Source organism: Scomber japonicus, chromosome 8, assembly GCF_027409825.1.
Source record: "Scomber japonicus isolate fScoJap1 chromosome 8, fScoJap1.pri, whole genome shotgun sequence".
Taxonomy (NCBI): domain Eukaryota; kingdom Metazoa; phylum Chordata; class Actinopteri; order Scombriformes; family Scombridae; genus Scomber; species Scomber japonicus.
This window is the reverse complement of record NC_070585.1, coordinates 33769180-33791612: the sequence shown is the minus strand read 5'-3', so window position 1 is coordinate 33791612 and position 22433 is coordinate 33769180. Positions and strand designations below refer to the sequence as shown.

At 42.9% G+C, this 22433-nt stretch overlaps 1 protein-coding gene across 1 annotated transcript in view; it reads left to right on the top strand.

Annotated features, from left to right (window-relative positions):
* Positions 1-2912: 2912 nt before the first annotated feature.
* maml1 (mastermind-like transcriptional coactivator 1) overlaps positions 2913-22433 on the top strand; it is a 31015-nt gene continuing 11494 nt past the window's right edge. Inside the window, exons 1-3 of the mRNA XM_053324157.1 lie at positions 2913-3217; positions 6762-7290; positions 20668-22014. Coding sequence (XP_053180132.1) covers positions 6904-7290; positions 20668-22014 — 1734 coding nt within the window. The 5' untranslated portion in view covers positions 2913-3217; positions 6762-6903. The remainder of the gene's footprint in view (positions 3218-6761; positions 7291-20667; positions 22015-22433) is intronic.

Here is a 22433-nt window from a genome sequence, read left to right as displayed (position 1 = left end):
CTTCTATATAACCCTTGAGTCAAGGAAGGGAGGAAGGGAGGAAAGAGAGAGGAAGAAAAGTCTCTGATCAGCTTCTATTTAAGCCTCCTGTTGTCCTCCAGTCAAGGAAGGGAGGGAGGGAGAAAGGAAGGAATGGAGGGAGGGAGGACGGGAAGAAGGATGGAAGGAAAGGAGGGAGGGAGGAAGGAAGGAAGGATGGATGGGAGGGAGGAAGGAAAGATGGGAAGAAGGAAGGGAGGAAAAAAGGACGGAAGGAAGGGAGGGAGGATGGATGGATGGGATGGAGGAAGGAAAGATGGGAAGAAGGAAGGGAGGTAGGAAGGATGGAATGGAGGGCGGGAGGAAGGTAGGATGGATGGGAGGGAGGGAGGAAGGACAGAAGAAAGGAAGGAAGGAATGGAGGTAGGGAGGAAGGAAAGAAGGGAAGAAGGATGGAAGGAAAGGAGGGAGGAAAGAAGGACGGAAGGGAGGGAGGGAGGAAGGAAGGAATGGAGGGAGGAAGGATGGAAGGGAGGGAGGAAGGAACGGAGGGAGGGAGGAAGGAAGGATGGATGGATGGGATGGAGGAAGGAGAGATGGGAAGAAGGAAGGGAGGTAGGAAGGATGGAATGGAGGGCGGGAGGAAGGAAGGAAGGATGGGAGGGAGGGAGGAAGGACAGAAGAAAGGAAGGAAGGAATGGAGGGAGGGAGGAAGGAAAGAAAGGAAGAAGGATGGAAGTAAAGGAGGGACGAAAGAAGGAAGGAAGGAATGGAGGGAGGAAGGTAGGAAGGATGGAAGGGAGGGAGGAAGGAACGGAGGGAGGGAGGAAGGAAGGATGGATGGATGGGATGGAGGAAGGAAAGATGGGAAGAAGGAAGGGAGGTAGGAAGGATGGAATGGAGGGAGGAAGGAACGGAGGGAGGGAGGAAAGAAGGACAGAAGAAAGGAAGGAATGGAGGGAGGGAGGAAAGAAGGACAGAAGAAAGGAAGGAATGGAGGGAGGGAGGAAAGAAGGACAGAAGAAAGGAAGGAATGGAGGGAGGGAGGAAGGAAGGAATGGAGGGAGGGAGGAAGGAAGGAATGGAGGGAGGGAGGAAGGAAGGAAGGAAAGAAGGGAAGAAGGGAGGAAGGGAGGAAGGAAAGAAGGGAAGAAGTTAGAGGTACTAGTACTTTACTGTAGTACAGTTAGAGGTACTAGTACTTTACTGTAGTACTGTTAGAGGTACTAGTACTTTACTGTAGTACAGTTTGAGGTACTTGTACTATACTGTAGTACAGTTAGAGGTACTAGTACTATACTGTAGTACAGTTTGAGGTACTTGTACTTTACTGTAGTACACTTAGAGGTACTTTTCCCTGTAATGTAGTATTGTTTGAGGTACTTTCCCTGTAATGTAGTATTGTTTGAGGTACTTTCCCCTCTAATGTAGTATAGTTTGAGGTACTTTCCCTGTAATGTAGTACTGTTTGAGGTACTTTCCCTGTAATGTAGTATTGTTTGAGGTACTTTCCCCTGTAATGTAGTACTGTTTGAGGTACTTTCCTTGTAATGTAGTATAGTTTGAGGTACTTTTCCTTGTAATGTAGTATTGTTTGAGGTACTTTCCCTGTAATGTAGTATTGTTTGAGGTACTTTCCCTGTAATGTAGTATTGTTTGAGGTACTTTTCCTTTTAATGTAGTATTGTTTGAGGTACTTTCCCTGTAATGTAGTATAGTTTGAGGTACTTTTCCCTGTAATGTAGTATTGTTTGAGGTACTTTTCCCTGTAATGTAGTATTGTTTGAGGTACTTTTCCCTGTAATGTAGTATTGTTTGAGGTACTTTCCTTGTAATGTAGTACTGTTTGAGGTACTTTCCCTGTAATGTAGTATTGTTTGAGGTACTTTCCCTGTAATGTAGTATTGTTTGAGGTACTTTTCCCTGTAATGTAGTATTGTTTGAGGTACTTTCCTTGTAATGTAGTACTGTTTGAGGTACTTTCCCTGTAATGTAGTATTGTTTGAGGTACTTTCCCTGTAATGTAGTATTGTTTGAGGTACTTTCCCTGTAATGTAGTATTGTTTGAGGTACTTTTCCTTGTAATGTAGTATTGTTTGAGGTACTTTTCCTTGTAATGTAGTATTGTTTGAGGTACTTTTCCTTGTAATGTAGTATTGTTTGAGGTACTTTCCCCTGTAATGTAGTACTGTTTGAGGTACTTTCCCTGTAATGTAGTACTGTTTGAGGTACTTTTTCCTGTAATGTAGTATTGTTTGAGGTACTTTTTCCTGTAATATAGTATTGTTTGAGGTACTTTCCCTGTAATGTAGTATTGTTTGAGGTACTTTCACCTGTAATGTAGTATTGTTTGAGGTACTTTCCCTGTAATGTAGTATTGTTTGAGGTACTTTCCCTGTAATGTAGTATTGTTTGAGGTACTTTCCCTGTAATGTAGTACTGTTTGAGGTACTTTCCCTGTAATGTAGTATTGTTTGAGGTACTTTCCCTGTAATGTAGTATTGTTTGAGGTACTTTCCCTGTAATGTAGTATTGTTTGAGGTACTTTTCCCTGTAATGTAGTATTGTTTGAGGTACTTTCCCTGTAATGTAGTATTGTTTGAGGTACTTTCCCTGTAATGTAGTATAGTTTGAGGTACTTTCCCTGTAATGTAGTATTGTTTGAGGTACTTTCCCTGTAATGTAGTACTGTTTGAGGTACTTTCCCTGTAATGTAGTATTGTTTGAGGTACTTTTACTGCATTGTAACTTTGTTTCGCCTCTTCGTTCCATCCCTCTCTGACGTCACTTCGCGGTCACACCCTCTCCCGCTCTCCCATTGGCTGTGGCTGCTGTCAGTCAGCGCTGAGGCGGGAACAGGGACATTCCTGCTGCTGATGGAACAAAAAAAGAGAAAGTTTTCAAAATGGCGGCGTAGCCCTGTCCGTCGGCTGGTTAAAACAATAGAAGCAGAATAGAAGTAGGAATAGAAGCAGAATAGAGGCAGTAGAGTTTAGCCCTGTTCTTCGCGCTGGAGCTCGTATATACCCGGCTCAGGCTGGGCCCGGGAGTAGGGGGTGGGGGCTTATCGGCGCCGTGAGCTCGGAGATTGAAGTAAAGAAAGAGAGAAAAATATGATTTATTTACGTTAGCGGCTAGTGGCTAACGGTTAGCAGCTAACGGCTAACTAGCAGCTAACGGAGCTAACGGCTATAACGGCTACAGGCGGAGGATCAGCTGTTGGCAGCCGGATCACACAGTAAGTTTAATTTAATACGTAATACGGTCGTCTTTTATCTTGTGGTGGTTGTGGGTATTATTACATATTATTCTGTTAAACCTTATTTTCTTCATTAGACTTTTTTTTTCAACTCCCAAGTTAGTAAAAAAGCATGAAACGGCTGCTAGCTCCCTGCTCGCTAACAGAAAGCTAACCATTATACTAATATAGGCGACAAATAAACAAGTTTTAAGATAACTTTTATTGTGTTTAAGAGTCGTACATGTTGGTGGGTGTTGTGTGAAGGTGTGAGCAGGAGCTGAAGGTACATTATGGTTGAAATGAGTGTTTTTTAAGGGATTTTCGACGCTCTTAACTTTGATTTTTTTGTGAGTGCAGGAATGTTGCTTTGTGTGTGAGTTAGTGTGTGTCTCTGAGTGTGTGTGAGTTAGTGTGTTAGTGTGTGTCTGTATGTGTGAGTTAGTGTCTGTATGTGTGAGTTATTGTGTATCTCTGAGTGTGAGTTAGTGTGTGTCTGTGTGAGTTAGTGTGTGTATGTGTGAGTGAGTTAGTGTGTGTGTGTGTGTGTCTGTGAGTTAGTGTGTGTATGTGTGTCTGTGTGTCTGAGTTTGAATTAGTGTGTGTCTTTGTGAGTGTGAGTTAGGGTGTGTATGTGTGTGGGTGGGTGTGTTTGTCTGTAAGTTAGTGTGTGTGAGAGTGTATCTGAGTTAGTGTGTGTGGGTGTGTGTGTTTCTGTTAGTTAGAGTGTGTGTGTTTCTGTTAGTTAGTGTGTGTGTGTGTGTGTGTCTGTGAGTTAGTGTGTGTGTCTGAGTTAGTGTGTGTGTGTCTGTGAGTTAGTGTGTGTGTGTCTGTGAGTTAGTGTGTGTGTGTGTCTGTGAGTTAGTGTGTGTGTGTCTGTGAGTTAGTGTGTGTGTGTGTGTGTCTGAGTTCAGGAATATTAAGTTATCCATCCTGAAGTTAGTGTGAAATACAGACAGCAACCTACATTAACTAACCCTACATTAACTAACTGTAACCCTACATTAACTAACACTAGCCTATATTAACTAACACTAGCCTATATTAACTAACGCTAGCCTATATTAACTAACGCTAGCCTACTTTAACTAACCCCACATTTACTAACCCTACAGTAACTAACTCTACAGTAACTAACCCTACAGTAACTAACCCTACAGTAACTAACTCTACAGTAACTAACTCTACAGTAACTAACGCTAGCCTACTTTAACTAACCCCACATTAACTAACCCTACAGTAACTAACTCTACAGTAACTAACTCTACAGTAACTAACTCTACAGTAACTAACGCTAGCCTACTTTAACTAACCCTACATTAACTAACCCTAACCCTACAGTAACTAACCCTAACCCTATATTAACTAACCCTTCAGTAACTAACACTAGCCCTACATTAACTAACACTAGCCTACATTAACTAACCCTAACCCTACATTAACTAACCCTACATTAACTAACCCTAACCTTACATTAACTAACCCTACATTAACTAACACTAGCCTACATTAACTAACCCTACATTAACTAACCCTAACCCTACATTAACTAACCCTAACCCTACATTAACTAACACTAGCCTACATTAACTAACCCTACATTAACTAACCCTACATTAACTAACCCTAACCTTACATTAACTAACCCTACATTAACTAACACTAGCCTACATTAACTAACCCTACATTAACTAACCCTAACCCTACATTAACTAACACTAGCCTACATTAACTAACCCTACATTAACTAACACTAGCCTACATTAACTAACCCTAACCCTACATTAACTAACCCTACATTAACTAACCCTAACCTTACATTAACTAACCCTAACCCTACATTAACTAACCCTAACCTTACATTAACTAACACTAGCCTACATTAACTAACACTAGCCTACATTAACTAACCGTAACCTTACATTAACTAACCCTAACCCTACATTAACTAACTGTAACCCTACATTAACTAACACTAGCCTACATTAACTAACTGTAAACCTACATTAACTAACCCTACATTAACTAACACTAGCCTACATTAACTAACCCTACATTAACTAACACTAGCCTACATTAACTAACCCTAACCCTACATTAACTAACTGTAACCCTACATTAACTAACACTAGCCTACATTAACTAACCCTAACCCTACATTAACTAACCCTACATTAACTAACCCTAACCTTACATTAACTAACCCTACATTAACTAACACTAGCCTACATTAACTAACCCTACATTAACTAACACTAGCCTACATTAACTAACCCTAACCCTACATTAACTAACCCTACATTAACTAACCCTAACCTTACATTAACTAACCCTACATTAACTAACACTAGCCTACATTAACTAACCCTACATTAACTAACACTAGCCTACATTAACTAACCCTAACCCTACATTAACTAACCCTACATTAACTAACCCTAACCTTACATTAACTAACCCTAACCCTACATTAACTAACCCTAACCTTACATTAACTAACACTAGCCTACATTAACTAACACTAGCCTACATTAACTAACCGTAACCTTACATTAACTAACCCTAACCCTACATTAACTAACTGTAACCCTACATTAACTAACACTAGCCTACATTAACTAACAATAACCCTACATTAACTAACCCTACATTAACTAACACTAGCCTACATTAACTAACCCTAACCCTACATTAACTAACTGTAACCCTACATTAACTAACACTAGCCTACATTAACTAACTGTAAACCTACATTAACTAACCCTACATTAACTAACACTAGCCTACATTAACTAACCCTACATTAACTAACCCTAACCCTACATTAACTAACCCTAACCCTACATTAACTAACACTAGCCTACATTAACTAACCCTACATTAACTAACTGTAACCCTACATTAACTAACCCTAACCCTACATTAACTAACCCTACATTAACTAACCCTAACCCTACATTAACTAACCCTAACCCTACATTAACTAACACTAGCCTACATTAACTAACCCTACATTAACTAACTGTAACCCTACATTAACTAACCCTAACCTTTATTAACTAATGCTACATTAACAGAGGGTGAAATGTTTAATATGATAAATAATAATGTGTGTAGAAGCTGTTTGATCTTAATGGTTAAATTTGGAAGTTTTTCGTGTGTCTGTCTGTGTGTGTGTGTGTGTGTGTGTCTATGTCTGTGTGTGTGTGTGTGTGTGTGTCTATGTCTGTGTGTGTGTGTGTGTGTGTGTGTGTGAGTGTGAGTGTGAGTGTGAGTGTGAGTGTGAGTGTGAGTGTGTCTGTGTCTGTGTCTGTGTCTGTGTGTGTGTGTGTGTTTTGATTTCTGTTTTTTTTGGAGGGTTGAAACTCTTGAAACGGCTCTTTTTACTCAGTTTACCAAAACAGCAAAGTTTAAACGAGCTGCTGTTGTGTGTTTTTCTTTTTCTTACTGTGATATAATAATAATAAACTTTAAAGTGAATAAAATAACTGAGGAGGCTGAATGAAAATGCAACCCCAAAAACCTTAATTTTCCTCTCCGGCAGTGAAGGCCATTAGCAAGACAAAGGTCGCCTCCATGGAGCCAGCAGAGTCTTTGTAGAAGGGCGAGGGGGGGTGAAAAACAGCCAGATTCAGCATTTTATGGACGAAACCTGAGCCTGGGAGTTTACTACAAGGTCTTTATTGATGATGGCGGATTTTGTTACACCGCGACACAGCGCGGTGATGGAGAGGCTCCGCCGGAGGATCGAGCTCTTCAGGCAGCATCACAACAGCTGTGAGACCCGCTACGAGGGAGCCACGCTGGAGAGGCTGGAGCTGGAGAGGCAGCAGACCTTCACCCTGCACCAACGCTGCCTGCAGGCCAAAGCCAAGAGGTCCAACAAGCACCGGCAGCCCCAGCAGCCCAGCAGTGACCAGACCGGACAGAGAGGAGGAGGAGGAGGAGGCGCAGGAGGAGGAGGAGGAGGAGGCGCAGGAGGAGGAGGCGCAGGAGGAGGAGGAGGCAGCACGGACCTGGGAGACAGCGGAGGGACAGCAGCGGAGCAGAGCCGGAACAGCACACTGATAGCGGTGAGTGAGAACTGGACACACACAGGACAGAGACACAGAGACACAGACAGGGAGACACACTGAGACACAGACAGGGAGACACTGGGACACAGACAGACAGACACAGAGACACAGAGACACAGACGGGGAGACACTGGGACACAGACAGGGAGACACTGGGACACAGACAGGACACAGACACTGAGACACAGACAGAGAGACACTGAGACACTGGGACACAGACAGGGAGACACTGAGACACAGACAGGGAGACACTGGGACACACACAGGACAGAGACACTGAGACACAGACAGGGAGACACTGAGACACAGACAGGGAGACACTGAGACACAGACACTGAGACACAGACAGGGAGACACAGAGACACAGACAGGGAGACACAGACAGGGAGGCACACTGGGACACAGACAGGGAGACACAGAGACACAGACAGGGAGACACAGACAGGGAGGCACACTGGGACACAGACGGGGAGACACTGAGACACAGACAGGGAGACACAGACAGGGAGACGCTGAGACACAGACAGGGAGACACTGAGACACAGACACTGGGACACAGACAGGGAGACGCTGAGACACAGACAGGGAGACACAGAGACACACACAGGGAGATACTGGGACACAGACGGGGAGACACTGAGACACAGACACTGAGACACAGACAGGGAGACGCTGAGACACAGACACTGAGACACAGACAGGGAGACACAGAGACACAGACAGGGAGACACACTGAGACACAGACGGGGTGACACAGGGAGACACACTGAGACACAGACAGGGAGACACACGGAGACACAGACAGGGAGACACACTGAGACACAGACAGGGAGACACAGACAGGGAGACACTGAGACACACTGAGACACAGACAGGGAGACACAGACAGGGAGACACTGGGACACAGACAGGGAGACACACTGAGACACAGACAGACAGGGAGACACTGAGACACAGACAGACAGGGAGACACTGAGACACAGACAGACAGGGAGACACTGAGACACAGACAGACAGGGAGACACTGAGACACAGACAGGGAGACACTGAGACACAGACAGGGAGACACACTGAGACACAGACAGACAGGGAGACACACTGAGACACAGACAGACGGGGAGACACTGAGACACAGACAGGGAGACACTGAGACACAGACAGGGAGACACTGAGACACAGACAGACAGGGAGACACACTGAGACACAGACAGGGAGACACTGAGACACAGACAGGGAGACACTGAGACACAGACAGGGAGACACTGAGACACAGACAGGGAGACACACTGAGACACAGACAGGGAGACACACTGAGACACAGACAGACAGGGAGACACTGGGACACAGACAGACGGGGAGACACTGAGACACAGACAGGGAGACACTGAGACACAGACAGACAGGGAGACACTGAGACACAGACAGGGAGACACTGAGACACAGACAGGGAGACACTGAGACACAGACAGGGAGACACACTGAGACACAGACAGGGAGACACACTGAGACACAGACAGGGAGACACTGGGACACAGACAGGGAGACACACTGAGACACAGACACAGACAGACACTCTGTATATTTGACGTTGTGTAATCAGCTGCTGCATTATGAACTAAAGCAGATCAAAGTGTTGATGCTCAGAGTGAAGCTCTGTGTCTGTAGGTCAGAGCTTCACCATCTGGACAGGAAGTTGACTCTTGTTGCATTTCGGGCTGGTGGACATCAGTTCAGGCGACGGGAAGTTTAACTGTTTTACAGATCTTATGATCAATCAGGAAACTGATCGATTAGTGGGAGGAATAACCTTCCTATCAGTAACTCTGATTAGATGATAGGAGTGAAGAATCACTGCACAGCAAACCAGCACAGCTATCACACACACATCTGTCCCTGTTGCAACACATGCACAAAGATCAACAGGGGCTAAAATTTGACCTGATGGGACGGGTGGGGGGGGTGGGGGGAGGGGTCTGAAGCTGCGGTCTGAAAATCAGACGTGTGACGTCATAGATCTGTTCATCATTCTGTTGATCAGTTTGTCTGTGATTAGGATGCTGGTCAGAGAGACAGAGCAGGTGTGTGAGGGTGAGACAGGTGAGGATGAAGTTCTCAGTGTGTGAGGGTGAGACAGGTGAGGGTGAGACAGGTGAGGATGAGGGTGAGACTGGTGAGGATGAAGTTCTCAGTGTGTGAGGGTGAGACAGGTGAGGATGAAGCTATCAGTGTGTGAGGGTGAGACAGGTGAGGGTGAGACAGGTGAGGATGAGCGTGAGACTGGTGAGGATGAGGGTGAGACAGGTGAGGATGAAGTTATCAGTGTGTGAGGGTGAGACAGGTGAGGGTGAGACAGGTGAGGATGAAGTTATCAGTGTGTGAGGGTGAGGCAGGTGAGGATGAGGGTGAGACAGGTGAGGATGAAGTTATCAGTGTGTGAGGGTGAGGCAGGTGAGGATGAGGGTGAGACAGGTGAGGATGAAGTTCTCAGTGTGTGAGGGTGAGACAGGTGAGGATGAGGGTGAGACAGGTGAGGAAGAGGGTGAGATAGGTGAGGGTGAGACAGGTGAGGAAGAGGATGAGACAGGTGAGGAAGAAGGTGAGACAGGTGAGAGTGAGACAGGTGAGGAAGAGGATGAGACAGGTGAGGATGAGGGTGAGACAGGTGAGGATGAGGGTGAGACAGGTGAGGATGAAGTGTGTGAGCAGTTGAGTGAATAAATGAAGCTGAGTCTCACCTGCTGATTAGACTGACAGGTGTTACCTCACCTGTCCAGGCTCAGTTAAGGTGGACTGACCTTTAAGGTGGACTGACCTTTAAGGTGGACTGACCTTTAAGCTGGACTGACCTTTAAGGTGGACTGATCTTTAAGGTGGACTGATCTTTTAAGGTGGACCAGCGGCTCATGTTTCAGATATAAATGTACTGAGCTGCTTATAGATGTTTAATAATTATAATGAAATAAATCTATAAGTCCTGATACTGCTGCTGATAGTAAGGAATAAAAAAAAATATTAATCTTATATATATAGAATATTTATATTCACAGCAGTGATCCCTTAAATATGGTTATTAACCTCTTGTGATAAAGATATGTATCAGAGGCTGTGATGACATCAGTGAAGTAAGAAATTATCATGTATTTATTCAACTTAAATTAAGAAAAAAGGATCAAATATAAATAAATATCAGTATATAATGGATGTAAACACTGATCATCCGGCCGCTATCAGCTGTCAGATATCAGCTGTCAGATATCAGCTGTCAGATATCAGTCGGGCTCTAATCAGAATAGTTGATGATTAATTATCAGCTGATTGAAGCTCGGAGCTGCAGTTTAAATATTTACTCAGTTTTATAAAAGCTGAAACTCAGAATAAACTGAGTGGTGTGAAGTTATTCAGTCTGTAACACAGCCGTCTGATCTCAGTTATATTAAATACATGTTTAGTGTTTCTGTCATTAAACTGAATATAAACTCTGACTCACTGACCTGCTCTCACCTGTTACTGCGTTTATGCGTTTATACAGAATACTTATTATATATATATATATTATATATATATATATATATATACTTATTATACTTTGATACAGAGGAGAAAACTAACACACACTGATACACAAGATGATTTATAGTTTTATTACATTTATTATCTACATGCTGCTGAGTATTTACCATTTAATTAAAATATTGGTATTGAAGAGTTAAAGGTGTAAAACTAAGGATTCTGTCTGTATGATAAATATTAATAACTAATAATCTGTCGGTAAGATTTCACTTCTGTTTTTAAGCTTTTTAAACTGATTTCTGTTTCGATTCTAAACTTCTGAAGTCATACTGCCGTAAAAGTACCTCTAAAAGTACTGCATTGCAAGTAAAGTACCTTTAAAAAAACTCCATGAAAAGTAAAAGTACTGCATTAAAGTACCTCAGACAGTAATTAGAGGCTGTGAGGTGTGATAAGTGATGAACGTGTTTCTGTATTAGTAGAAGCAGATGAACAGTGAGTCTGTAAATCAGCGTCACAGTGAACTGAGCATCAGTGTGTGAATCTGACTCACTGAGGTCAGACTGGCAAACAGGAGCCGAGTGCTCAGACGTGATTCAGGACCCCCCCCCCCCCCCCCCCCCCCCCCCCGCCTCCTCACAGCTGACTCATCAGTGTGTTTGTCAGGAAACGCCTCGCTCTTTGAATCCTGGCTGCTGCACTGCTATTGGTCCATGTCAGCAGTGATGTCATCGGTTCGAGGTGTCAGGTCTGCATCACAGTCACCGCAGAGTTAAAACCTGAAGGAGAATATAAAGGGTTAAAACTCTGAGTCTGAGGTTAGAGAAGGAGAATATAAAGGGTTAAAACTCTGAGTCTGGGGTTAAAGGAGAATATAAAGGGTTAAAACTCTGAGTCTGGGTTAGAGAAGGAGAATATAAAGGGTTAAAACTCTGAGTCTGGGTTAGAGAAGGAGAATATAAAGGGTTAAAACTCTGAGTCTGAGGTTAGAGAAGGAGAATATAAAGGGTTAAAACTCTGAGTCTGAGGTTAGAGAAGGAGAATATAAAGGGTTAAAACTCTGAGTCTGAGGTTAGAGAAGGAGAATATAAAGGGTTAAAACCTGAAGGAGAATATAAAGTGTGAAGTAAAGACAGAAACGTGAGGAAACAGTGAAACACCGACGCTCTGGTTTCATATCGGCTCACTGGAGGAAAACATGAGTCAGAAAGTTGGTCTGCAGGAGTCAGGATGATGTGAAGTGATTTAAAGTTTCACTGACTGACAGATTTAACATTAAGCATCTAATCTAACTCTATTTACTATAAATACACAGGAAATGAGTTCAAACATTTAACTACAACAGGACTAATAGTAGTAGTAGTAACAGTAGTATTAATAGTAACAGTAGTATTAATAGTAACAGTAGTATTAATAGTAACAGTAGTATTAGTAGTAACAGTAGTATTAATAGTAACAGTAGTAGTAATAGTAACAGTAGTAGTAACAGTAGTATTAGTAGTAGTATTGGTGGTGGTATTAATAGCAGTATTGTAGTAACAACCCTAACCCTAACCCTAGTATTAGTAGTACTACTAGCAGTATTAATAGTAATATTATACTGTTGCTGTTTCCTGCTGAGATCACATTGATTAATAGTATTAGTAGTAGTATTCGTAGTATTAATAGTAGTATTGTACTGCTGCTGTTTCCTGCTGTGATCAGATTGATTAATAGTAGTAGTATTAGTAGTATTGTAGTAGTAGTAGTAGTAGTAGTATTAATAGCATTATTGTACTGCTGCTGTTTCCTGCTGTGATCACATTGATTGATAGTACTAGTAGTGGTAGTAGTAGTATTGTAGTATTGTAGTAGTACTAGTAGTAGTATTAGTAGCAGTATTGTACTGCTGCTGTTTCCTGCTGTGATCACATTGATTGATATCATCAGGCTGCTGTTCATGTTTGTTTTCACTTTGTTTGGATCATTTATCCGATCAGCTGATGATGTCACAACAGGGTTAGGGTTAGATACTCATCAATACTTAAGAGTGGAATATATTTTATCAGACTCTGTGAGACTGTTAGCCTGGGTTAGCCTGGGTTAAACTAGCCTGGGTTAAACACAGTGAGAGCTTGTCCTGACTAAATGAAGCTAGGGTTAGCCTGGGTTAGCCTGGGTTAAACTAGCCTGGGTTAAACACAGTGAGAGCTTGTCCTGACTAAATGAAGCCAGGGTGCATATTTGACATTACAACATTTAAATAAATAAAGAGTGAATATCTGCTCAGTGACTCATCCTCAGTGTTTGGCTCCAACTCTCCTCAAACATCTCAGATATCTGCTCTTTATTCTTTATTCCAGCTTATCACACTCTGAGGTGGGGGGGGGGGGGTTTATCACACTCTGATTACAGCCGGCTACACTCTGAGGATCTGGGGGGTGGGGGGGGGGGGGGGTTAGGGTGCTTTTCTTTGTTTTGGCTCCTGTTGAGTCGCTCTGACATCAGCAGGCTCATATTACTGATATCACACTGTGTTAGACATGAAGGAGCTTTATTATAAATACTGCTCTGACTTTAATTATCAGTATGTAGGAGCTCAAGTACCATTAGTTATAGTAGTAGTAGTGCTAGTAGTATAGATAGTAGTAGTAGTAGTAGTATAGATAGTAGTAGTAGTAGTAGTAGTAGTAGTATTAATATTAGTAGTAGTAGTATAGATAGTAGTAGTAGTAGTAGTAGTAGTAGATAGTATTAGTAGTAGTTAGTTATAGTAGTACCATTAGTTATAGTAGTAGTATAGATAGTAGTAGTAGTAGTAGTATTAATATTAGTAGTAGTAGTATAGATAGTAGTAGTAGTAGTGGTAGTAGTAGATAGTATTAGTAGTAGTTAGTTATAGTTGTACCATTAGTTATAGTAGTAGTAGTGCTAGTAGTATAGATAGTAGTAGTAGTAGTATTAATATTAGTAGTGATAGTAGTAGTATTAGTAGTAGTTAGTTATAGTAGTGGTATAAATACTATAGTAGTAGTACTAGTAGTAGTAGTAGTAGTAGTACTAGTATTAATATTAGTAGTAGTAGTAGTAGTAGTACTAGTATTAATATTAGTAGTAGTAGTAGTAGTAGTACTAGTAGTAGTAGTAGTAGTAGTTAGTTCAAGTAGTAGGGTTAGTTATAGTAGTAGTAGTACTAGTATTAATATTAGTAGTAGTAGTAGTATTAATAGTAGTAGTAGTAGTAGTAGTAGTAGTAGTAGTAATAGTAGTAGTAGTAGTAGTAGTAGTAGTATTAATAGTAGTAGTAGTAGTATTAATAGTAGTAGTAGTAGTAGTAGTAGTAGTAGTAGTATTAATAGTAGTAGTAGTATTAATAGTAGTAGTAGTAGTATTAATAGTAGTAGTAGTAGTAGTAGTAGTATTAATAGTAGTAGTAGTAGTAGTAGTATTAATAGTAACCCTTTATTAATATAGTAGTTTATGTAGTATCAGTAGTAGTTTATGTAGTATCAGTAGTAGTTTATGTAGTATCAGTAGTAGTTTTTGTAGTATCAGTAGTAGTTTATGTAGTATCAGTAGTAGTATTTGTAGTATCAGTAGTAGTTTATGTAGTATCACTAGTAGTATTTGTAGTATCAGTAGTAGTTTATGTAGTATCAGTAGTAGTATTTGTAGTATCAGTAGTAGTTTTTATAGTATCAGTAGTAGTTTTTGTAGTATCAGTAGTAGTATTTGTAGTATCAGTAGTAGTTTTTATAGTATCAGTAGTAGTATTTGTAGTATCAGTAGTAGTATTTGTAGTATCAGTAGTAGTATTTGTAGTATCAGTAGTAGTTTATGTAGTATCAGTAGTAGTTTATGTAGTATCAGTAGTAGTATTTGTAGTATCAGTAGTAGTTTTTGTAGTATCAGTAGTAGTATTTGTAGTATCAGTAGTAGTTTTTGTAGTATCAGTAGTAGTATTTGTAGTATCAGTAGTAGTTTTTGTAGTATCAGTAGTAGTTTTTATAGTATCAGTAGTAGTATTTGTAATTTCCGTGTACTATAGCAGTACTCTAATTCCCAGAATGCCCCTGAGGTGACTTCCTGTCTTCGGGCAGGAAACCTCCTCCTTCACCAGGTGTGTTTCCATGGTAACGAGGAGGGGGAGGGGGAGGAGGAGGAGGAGGAGGGGGGAGGAGTCAAACCAGTATTTCAGGTTGAAGGAGTGAATCACTGGTTTCCCTTCCCTCAGGGCAGAAACACTGCTCTGTTTACCCTGTTTACCCCCCCCCCCCTCCTAATGCCCCACCCTTCCTGTTTACTATGAGTCAGGTGACCTCGGAGTTCCTCCTTTATTTAAACAGTCATTAATAACAGTAGAGTTGTAATAATGCAGAGCAGCACCACCAGTAACCCCAGTACCACCAGTACCACCAGTAACCCCAGTACCACCAGCACCACCAGCACCACCAGTACCACCAGTACCACCAGTTACACCAGTTACACCAGTACCACCAGTAACACCAGTATCACCAGTAACACCAGCAGCAGCAGACGGGAGGAGTTTTACAAGTCGACATTTATTTCCTCCACATTTAAATATTATTAATAATAATTATTCAGATTCTGGTGATTTTGGACCCCAGTATCACCAGTACCACCAGTAACACCAGTACCACCAGTAACACCAGTAACACCGGTACCACCACCAGTAACACCAGTAACACCAGTAACACCGGTACCACCACCAGTAACACCAGTAACACCAGTACCACCAGTACCACCAGTACCACCAGTAACACCAGTAACACCGGTACCACCACCAGTAACACCAGTAACACCAGCAGCAGCAGACGGGAGGAGTTGTACTAATAAAGATTTAATTCCTCCACATTTAAATGATTATTAATAATAATTCAGATTCTGGTGATTGTGGACACCAGTACCACCAGTACCACCAGTACCACCAGTAACACCAGTACCACCAGTAACACCGGTACCACCACCAGTAACACCAGTAACACCAGCAGCAGCAGACGGGAGGAGTTGTACTAATAAAGATTTAATTCCTCCACATTTAAATGATTATTAATAATAATTCAGATTCTGGTGATTGTGGACACCAGTACCACCAGTACCACCAGTACCACCAGTAACACCAGTACCACCAGTAACACCAGTACAACCAGCACCAGTAACACCAGTACCACCAGTAACAGCAGCACCACCAGTAACACCAGTACCACCAGTACCACCAGTAGCAGCAGCACCAGCAGCAGCAGACGGGAGGAGTTGTACTAATAAAAATTTAATTCCTCCACATTTAAATAATTATTAATAATAATTCAGATTCTGGTGATTGTGGACACCAGTACCACCAGTAACACCAGTACCACCAGTAACACCACCAGTACCACCAGTACCACCAGCACCAGTAACACCAGTACCACCAGTAACACCAGTAACACCACCAGTACCACCAGTACCAGCAGCAGCAGCAGCAGCAGCAGCTCCACATGTTGTGATGCAGCGTGTTCCTGCTCTCAGTTAATCAGGAAATTCTCGGCATATTTTCTGGAAGTCGTCACGTTCCTGTGAGCAGAGTCTCTCCTCGCTGCTGCAGCCTGCGTCTGTTCCTCTTTAATGAGCCCGAGGTGTCAACATGCTCTCATAACGGCTCAGTTTAATACATATATACTCATTTAATGTTCACTTTAACACATATATACTCATTTAATGTTCATTTTAATACATATATACTCATTTAATGTTCACTTTAACACATATATACTCATTTAATGTTCATTTTAATACATATATACTCATTTAATGTTCATTTTAACACATATATATTCATTTAATGTTCATTTTAACACATATATACTCATTTAATGTTCATTTTAACACATATACTCATTTAATGTTCATTTTAACACATATATACTCATTTAATGTTCATTTTAACACATATATACTCATTTAATGTTCATTTTAACACATATATACTCATTTAATGTTCATTTTAATACATATATATTCATTTAATGTTCATTTTAACTCAGATATATTCATTTAATGTTCATTTTAACACATATATACTCATTTAATGTTCATTTTAACACATATATACTCATTTAATGTTCATTTTAACACATATATACTCATTTAATGTTCATTTTAACTCAGATTTATTCATTTAATGTTCATTTTAATACGTATATATACTCATTTAATGTTCATTTTAACACATATATACTCATTTAATGTTCATTTTAACACATATATATTCATTTAATGTTCATTTTAACACATATATACTCATTTAATGTTCATTTTAACACATATATATTCATTTTAAGGCATATTTATTCATTTAATGTTCATTTTCTCATTTATTAAACTAGTACTAGCTGCTTGGTTAAATGAGGCGTCGCTCTCTTTCACTGCTGCAGCCTGTTTTTTATTCTCTTTACTTAAATTACACAGATTTCTATTTATTTAGACTCTTAGATTATTCAGCTGATCGGTTATAGATCTTTGATGCATTGATTCGTTCCAGATGTTAAACAAGTTCACACGAAGCTTTGATATCAGAGAAGCTTCAAAAGCCACAACTCAGTAAACCCTCACTCACTAATAAGGGAGTAGGAAGGAAAGGAAGGAAGGAAGGAAGGAAGGATGGATGAAAGAAGGAAGGAAGGTAACTCAGTAAACCCTCACTCACTAATAAGGGAGTAGGAAGGAAAGGAAGGATGGATGGATGAAAGAAGGAAGGAAGGTAACTCAGTAAACCCTCACTCACTAATAAGGGAGTAGGAAGGAAAGGAAGGAAGGATGGATGAAAGAAGGAAGGAAGGTAACTCAGTAAACCCTCACTCACTAATAAGGGAGTAGGAAGGAAAGGAAGGAAGGATGGATGAAAGAAGGAAGGAAGGTAACTCAGTAAACCCTCACTCACTAATAAGGGAGTAGGAAAGAAAGGAAGGAAGGATGGATGAAAGAAGGAAGGAAGGTAACTCAGTAAACCCTCAACTCACTAATAAGGGAGTAGGAAGGAAAGGAAGGAAGGATGGATGAAAGAAGGAAGGAAGGTAACTCAGTAAACCCTCACTCACTAATAAGGGAGTAGGAAGGAAAGGAAGGAAGGAAGGATGGATGAAAGAAGGAAGGAAGGTAACTCAGTAAACCCTCACTCACTAATAAGGGAGTAGGAAGGAAAGGAAGGAAGGATGGATGAAAGAAGGAAGGAAGGTAACTCAGTAAACCCTCAACTCACTAATAAGGGAGTAGGAAGGAAAGGAAGGAAGGAAGGATGGATGAAAGAAGGAAGGAAGGTAACTCAGTAAACCCTCAACTCACTAATAAGGGAGTAGGAAGGAAAGGAAGGAAGGAAGGATGGATGAAAGAAGGAAGGAAGGTAACTCAGTAAACCCTCACTCACTAATAAGGGAGTAGGAAGGAAAGGAAGGAAGGATGGATGAAAGAAGGAAGGAAGGTAACTCAGTAAACCCTCAACTCACTAATAAGGGAGTAGGAAGGAAAGGAAGGAAGGAAGGATGGATGAAAGAAGGAAGGAAGGTAACTCAGTAAACCCTCAACTCACTAATAAGGGAGTAGGAAGGAAAGGAAGGAAGGAAGGATGGATGAAAGAAGGAAGGAAGGTAACTCAGTAAACCCTCACTCACTAATAAGGGAGTAGGAAGGAAAGGAAGGAAGGATGGATGAAAGAAGGAAGGAAGGTAACTCAGTAAACCCTCACTCACTAATAATGAGATTATATAATTATACTGCAGTTATATTCCTGGTTTAAAACATGGAAAGAAGGAAGGAAAGAAAACAGGAAGAAGGAAGGGAGAAAGGAAAAGGAGGAAGGGAGGAAGGAAGGAAGGTAGGGGGAGGAAAGAAGGAAAGGAGGGAAGAAGGAAGAAAGGAGGGAGGAAGGAAGGAAGGAAAGGATGGAGGGAGGGAGGAAGGAAGGAAGGAAGGAAAGGATGGAGGGAGGGAGGGAGGAAGGAAAGGAGGGAGGGAGGAGGGAAAGGTGGGGGAGGAGGAAGGAAAGGAGGGAGGGAGGAGGAAGGAAGGGTGAAAAGGAGGGAGGGAAGAAGGAAGGAAGGAAGGAAGGTAGGGGGAGGAAAGAAGGAAAGGAGGGAGGGAGGAAGGCAGTTTCTCTTCACAGAACAAAGAGAAGCAGCAGATTCTGACGGCAGAGATCCAGAGAGAAGCAAATATTTGGTGTTTTGTTGAGTTATGAGAAGTATTTGCTGAATCATGTTTTTTATTTCGGTAGCACAGATGTGAAATATGAGCCGGGCCAAAAGTTCAAAGCCCAACAGGAAAAAGCTGAGATGAATAAAAACATGTTGATTTCCTTTTATTATTATTATTATCTGAGCAGAAACATGAGACGGAGCTTCACCTGCACTCACTGCTCACTTCCTGTTTGCTTCCACTCATATAAAAACTCTTATTCTTTTATATTTCACTTTTAAACATCAAACATATAAAAGTGCTTCACAGAGAATATAAAAAGCATCCTCCTTCTTCTTCTCCTTCTCTGTCTTCTTCTTCTTCTCCTGCTCCTCCTCTTCTTCCTCTTCTTCCTCTTCTTCCTCTTCTTCTCCTTCTTCTCCTCTTCCTCCTGCACCTCCTCCTCCTTCTTCTTCTCCTTCTCCGTCTTCTTCTTCTTCTCCTGCTCCTCCTCTTCTTCCTCCTCCTGCACCTCCTCTTCCTCCTCCTGCACCTTCTCCTCCTCTTCTTCCTACTGCACCTCCTCTTTCTTCTCTTCCTTCTTCTTCTCCTCCTCCTCTTCTTCTTCCTCCTTCTCTTCCTCCTGCACCTCCTCCTTCTCCTCCTCTTCCTCCACCTTCTTCTCTTTCTCCTCCTCCTCGTCCTCTTCTTCCTCCTCCTCCTTCTCTTCCTCCTGCACCTCGTCCTCTTCTTCTTCCTCCTCCTCGGGCCTCCAGGTGTTTAGTGATCACACAGTCACAGTGTGATGATCAGCTGATGTTTGGGTCTCAGGAAGTAGTGAGTGTAGATCAGATCAGCTGACTGCTGTCAGGAAGCTCCCCCTGCAGGCAGGACACAGACACTGCAGCCACTGAGACATAAACTCAGCCTGCAGCTCATTCAGGAGCAGCTGCAGCGCCCCCTGCAGGCAGGACACAGACACTGCAGCCACTGAGACATAAACTCAGCCTGGAGATGAACTCTGACACTGTGATCTATAACTGACCCTGATGCTGAAATAATTAACAGTCAAACTGAAAATTGATCAGCAGCTACATGATAATCGATTAATTCTGTTTCCTGTCATTGGAAACAGAATTACAGCTGCGACAATCAGCTGTTTAATGGATTTAGTCGACAGGAAATGAATCTGCAACAATTTTTAACTTTAGTTTTTAAGCCAACGTGAAATATATCTGTGAGATATGTTTCAGCTGATTAGACACTTAAGATTAATAAAGAAAACTAATCGTCATATTAATTGATAATTTAAATTGATTTGCACTTTTACTCAGTACAATGGTTTTTATTTTAACTTGCACTTTATTAGGTCATGTGTTTTTATAACAGATTTTAGTATCCTTATTTATTATATCCTTTATTTCTTTATAGATATTATCTAGTTTTTTATCTTGCTGTTAATTTTATTTACTCTTATATTTCTTTTTATTTGTTGTCTGCCGTCTGTTGCTTTGTTACTTTTATACTTTATATTGAGCCGAAGTATCTATCTATCTAGTAGTAGTTTCAACCTTAAACTGATTTGAATTCTTCCCTTTGGACTCTACTGCTGAATGACTTCAGACTTAAACTCAGTGATGCAGATGTTCTTGTTTTAATAGATCGTGTTGAAGGTTTTAGTGTTTTTTAATGAACTTTCTGTCTGTCTGTTTCCAGCTGCAGGAGACGGTGAAGAGGAAGTTGGAGAGCGCCAGTTCTCCGCTGGGCAGAGATCAGGTGAACGGTTACGGCGACGGTTTCCCCCCCAACAAGAAGGCGTGTCTGGACAACGGCAACGGCTCCCCGCTCGACTCCAAGCTCGGCATCACCGACTCGCTCATCTCCAACGGGACGCACCCGCCGGCCGACTCCTCCGACGGCGGCGAGCCCGAGTTCCACCGCAAGGAGATGAAGCAGGAGCCGGACGACATCCTGCCCATCATGCCTCCGTCGGGGGGGGGCAACAACAACAGCCTGTTCCCCGACCTCAACCTGAACGAGCAGGAGTGGAGGGAGCTGATGGAGGAGCTCAACTGCTCCGTGGCCTACGAGGACATCCAGGACATCCTCAACGACGGCTTCGAGGACCGCAAGGACCCGCTGGAGCTGGCCCCGACTCCTGGTGGGGCCGGAGCCGTGGGAGGAGGAGCGGCGGGTGGGGGGGGGCAGTCCTCCCAGGGCCTCCTTCCTATGGAGTTGAGTAACGTGAAGACGGAGTACTCCCCCGCCTCCTTCGAGCAGGTGCAGGACTCTCGCACCGGCTCCCCCCACGTCAGGTCCACGTCCTCCGGGCCTCCTCCTCACCCCACCAGCTCCCCCGTCGCCTCCTCCTCCGCCTCCTCCCCGGCTATGGCTCCGTCCCAGCCGGCTCCTCCGCCCAGGCAGCTCCAACCACCCCCCAACCACCTCCTCCCGCCGGGCCCCCCGGTGCCCAAAGACCTGTCCCCCGCCCAGCAGCTCCAGCAGCTGGCGGCCCAGCAGCAGAGAGCGCAGCACCTCCACAGCCAGCTGCAGCACAAACAGCCGCAACCGGGGGCCAAGTTCCACCCGCAGGGGCCTCACGCCCACCCCCAGGCGTGGTCCCAGATGGCCAACCCCTCACAGAGCCCACTAGGGGGCCCGTTTGGCATGGACAAACCCACGAGCCCCTCCCTGTACCCGCAGGACTTCAACCCCAACGCCCAGAAGCAGCTGCTGATGTCCGGTCAGGCCAATAAAAGCTCTCCCAAAGCGGGGGCCGGCGGCTACATGCCGGGGCCCGCCGGACACCCCAACATGCTGGGCCACCCGGCCCCGGGGCCGCCGCTCGGCCACCCGCCGGCCCCGGGGGCCCAGGCCTCCGCCGCCATGCTGAACTACAACAACACCAAACCTCTGTCGCACTTTGAGGCGGGGCCCGGCCCCCGAGGACCCCCCAACACTCAGAGCCAGAACAAGGCGGCTCTGCTGTCGCTGCTCAGACAGCAACAGATGAAACAGAAGACTAACATGAACTTCACCCGCCAGCATTTACCACACACACAGGTAAGAAATACACACATATACACACACACACACACACACACACACACACACACACACACACACACACAGGTAAGAAATACACACACACACACACACACACACACACACACACACACACACACACACACAGGTAAGAAATACACACACACACACAGGTAAGAAATACACACACACACACACACACACACAGGTAAGAAATACATACACACACACACACATACACACACACACACACACAGGTAAGAAATACACACACACACACACACACACACACACAGGTAAGAAATACACACACACACACAGGTAAGAAATACACACACACACACACACACACACACACAGGTAAGAAATACACAGCAGGGCTGTACGCTTACTTTTTCAAGTGGTAGCAAGTTAAAAATTTTAGTAGCACAAAGAAA